Source organism: Lygodium microphyllum, chromosome 22 (assembly GCF_053477565.2).
Source record: "Lygodium microphyllum isolate KBCC chromosome 22, Lygodium_microphyllum_v1.1.10, whole genome shotgun sequence".
In the NCBI taxonomy this organism is placed as follows: Eukaryota; Viridiplantae; Streptophyta; class Polypodiopsida; order Schizaeales; family Lygodiaceae; genus Lygodium; species Lygodium microphyllum.
The window spans coordinates 39,916,720-39,919,594 of record NC_141156.1 but is presented as its reverse complement, the minus strand read 5'-3'; the positions used below and the strand labels follow the sequence as shown (position 1 = coordinate 39,919,594).

General features: G+C 41.6%; 1 protein-coding gene across 1 annotated transcript; it reads right to left on the bottom strand.

Moving 5' to 3' along the window:
• Positions 1-969: 969 nt before the first annotated feature.
• LOC148017056 (small ribosomal subunit protein uS7) lies at positions 970-2,673 on the bottom strand. The gene is made up of 6 exons (XM_087662649.1): positions 2,517-2,673; positions 2,157-2,236; positions 1,895-2,022; positions 1,668-1,811; positions 1,334-1,537; positions 970-1,211 (listed from the first exon to the last, which is right to left on the bottom strand). The coding sequence occupies exons 2-6, from the start codon at positions 2,226-2,228 to the stop codon at positions 1,157-1,159; spliced, it is 603 nt and encodes a 200-aa protein (XP_087518775.1). The 5' UTR covers positions 2,229-2,236; positions 2,517-2,673; the 3' UTR covers positions 970-1,156.
• Between the last annotated feature and the right edge of the window lie 202 nt (positions 2,674-2,875).

The window sequence follows — 2,875 nt, the reverse complement described above, 5'->3', positions numbered from 1 at the left end:
CTGAGAATGCATCATCCCCTTCCTCGATAGCTGGAAGCCAACTTTACACATGAATATAAAAATTTTGGAAATTTTATGACAAATCTCCATCTTTGAAGTTACTTCAACTGCAACATTCTGGAATTTTGCCTTACCTTTTAATGTTTATCTTATTTCCCCCCTGCCCTTAATATTATCATTGTTCATGGCAAGGCCATAGCAGCATAGCATCATTTTTTTTGCTTTCAATGGATATATCTGGCACACTGGCGGGGATCTTCCTGAACCTATGGTAAGCACAAGAAAGTAACAGCTTCCACCCAGCCATATGCAAGATCCAAGCCCACATGTAGAACCATCTGCACACATCTCACATAAGCTGCACATACTTCAGCATGCTATGACATCCCTCTACTGGCTGCAGAGGCTTGAGACTAGACCATCGAGCTCTCTTAAAAGCAGCTTGTTGGAGCTTATTGTCTACACAATCTCTCTGGTAAAACGCTATAAAAGGATGTATGGAATGTCATATGCTGTAGACTCCTTTAGCTAAGATAGCAGCAGAGCTTAAGACTCGCTTAGATAGTGGTGGAGATTAAGACTCGCTATAAAGCCTGTAACTTAGGGCTCCACAAGATGCAGGTTGAATTTCTCACCAACTTCTCAGCACATCGAATTACAAACTATCCAAGATACCTCAGTTTCAATTAGAAAGGCAAGTTGAAGAAAGGCCTAAGAAATTTACAAGTCAGTAAGGTGACCTGGAAAATGAAGAATGGCCCACCATCAATAAAGTAAAAACTATCAAAACCTTTGCAATCTACATGCCAAAACCAACAGTCACAATGAAGTAAAAGGACTGGCATGGAAAAAACAAGACTACTGTCATAAATATTAACAAGTTACACTCATCAGAATTACTAGTATCAGCCCACTAAAATTATCAAATCAAGATTAGTGTCAGTGCAAGAAATGGTAAAAACGCCCACGAAACTGCAAAAAAGTAACTCATGATGCGAATCCGAAAACTCCACAACTGTGTATCCATTATATGGCCATATAAAGCCTACACAGAGATTAATAACAGAAAACCATCACGAGCAGCTCCTACATCTGCCAAAAACTACCAAAATTGGTAACTGGTTGTCTTGGCATCAACAACCCACAGCACAAGGCCTTAACGGTTTGCCTTAGCAACTCTCTCAATTTCATCCTTCTTCTTGATGGCATAACTGCAGGAGAGCACAAAAAAACTTAACACTTAAGACTAAAGCCGCGACCTGAGGTGGCATTCAACTAAAACCAAGCCTTGAACAAATATAACTAAATACTTATACACAAAAAAGTAGCTCACCTATTTGAAGATCCTTTGGCTGCGTTGATAAGTTCATCAGCAAGACATTCTGCAATGGTCTTGATGTTTCTGAAAGCACTTTCACGAGCCCCAGTAGTCAACAAGTAAATTGCTTGATTGACTCTTCGCAGGGGTGAGATATCCACAGCCTGTCTTCTCACAACACCAGCTGACCCAATACGGGTAGCATCCTCACGGGGACCACTATACAGAAAATGTCAGCAGGCAAGAAATGATCAAAAAGTTACAATGATCATACAAAGACCAACGTCTATGACTGACTATTGTGCAAGCCATGCCTCAGAAATCAAAGCAAATCATTGGTGACCAGTACCTGTTGATGATAGCATCCACAATCACTTGAATAGGATTCTGGTCTGTAAGCAAGTGGATAATTTCCATTGCATGTTTGACAATTCGCACAGCCATTAACTTCTTCCCATTATTACGCCCATGCATCATGAGAGAGTTTGTCAACCTGACACTCAAAAACATTGTCGTCAGATAATTGATACCTATAAAATGCAAGCTTGACATAGTAAATTACATATATATTCTGACCTTTCCACAATTGGACATTGAGCCTTTCGAAAGCGCTTCACAGAGTAACGGCCTGCTGTATGTGGCACAAATGTAGCATGCTTGTCCACTGACACGGCAATGTAATCAGCCAGAGAGATGTCGTGGATCTGGTTCATTGTTCATAGGAAACAACTGAGAAGTTGAATGGGGCTATGTATGATGTAAATCTACTCCACTAGAATGTTTTTGAGATACTGAGTCTAGTCTGCCCATTTACAAAATAGATAGATGTCAAACACACCTCAACATCATCAAAACTCCAGCGGCCGAACAACTTAACTTCAGGATTGACAATGGCATCCACCACCGCCATGGTAATATCTACAAAAGAAAATACAAAATGTTCGTGTCAATGCAGAAATCTGCCTCTTGTAAAACTACCCAAGGAAAAACGGCTAGTCCAACATGCTTGCTTCAACACGGAAAAAGGTTTCTGTCCTGCGAAATCGAAACGCAAAAAGCATAGCAGGCCTCACAATGGTAGGATCCCCGCCTTGGCAACAAACATCTAGGCGTAACTCGTCCGTTCTATCACACGGAAGCATGTCGCAGAGAAGGGCTGCATTTGCACAGAGCACGGGAGAGGGAAAGCACCACATACCTCAAGCGATAGAAGACAGCCGCGCTGCTCTGCTGCTCCGATGGATTGCCGGCAATCTGAAAACCACCTGCTTGCAACCCTCGGGTAAAGAGGAAACAAGACGAGGGTCAAAGAACCCTAAAAAACCCTCTCACTCCATTTTTCCATCCGACGTATTTTAGTCTTTATTCTTGTTTTCTTTTCCGCTTTCACAAAATTGGCTTCATGTGTTAGGGTTTACATCTACCTACCATCTTTTGGGTTTTTTCTTGTGCTTCTAGCGGAGTGTTGTGACACCAATCTTGCACCCGTTAAATTTTCCCTTTCTCATGAGGAGTACTCTAGTCACCATAGCTCCTTGTTTAGGTCTTCATCTAGTT

Coding starts and splice junctions, on each gene's coding strand:
- LOC148017056 (XM_087662649.1), bottom strand. CDS start 2,228: ATGGCGGTGGTGGATGCCATTGTCAATCCTGAAGTTAAGTTGTTCGGC. Junction 1,812..1,894: donor CAATGTCCAATTGTGGAAAG/GTCAGAATATAT, acceptor TTTGAGTGTCAG/GTTGACAAACTCTCTCATGA. Junction 1,538..1,667: donor GTGGATGCTATCATCAACAG/GTACTGGTCACC, acceptor TTTTCTGTATAG/TGGTCCCCGTGAGGATGCTA.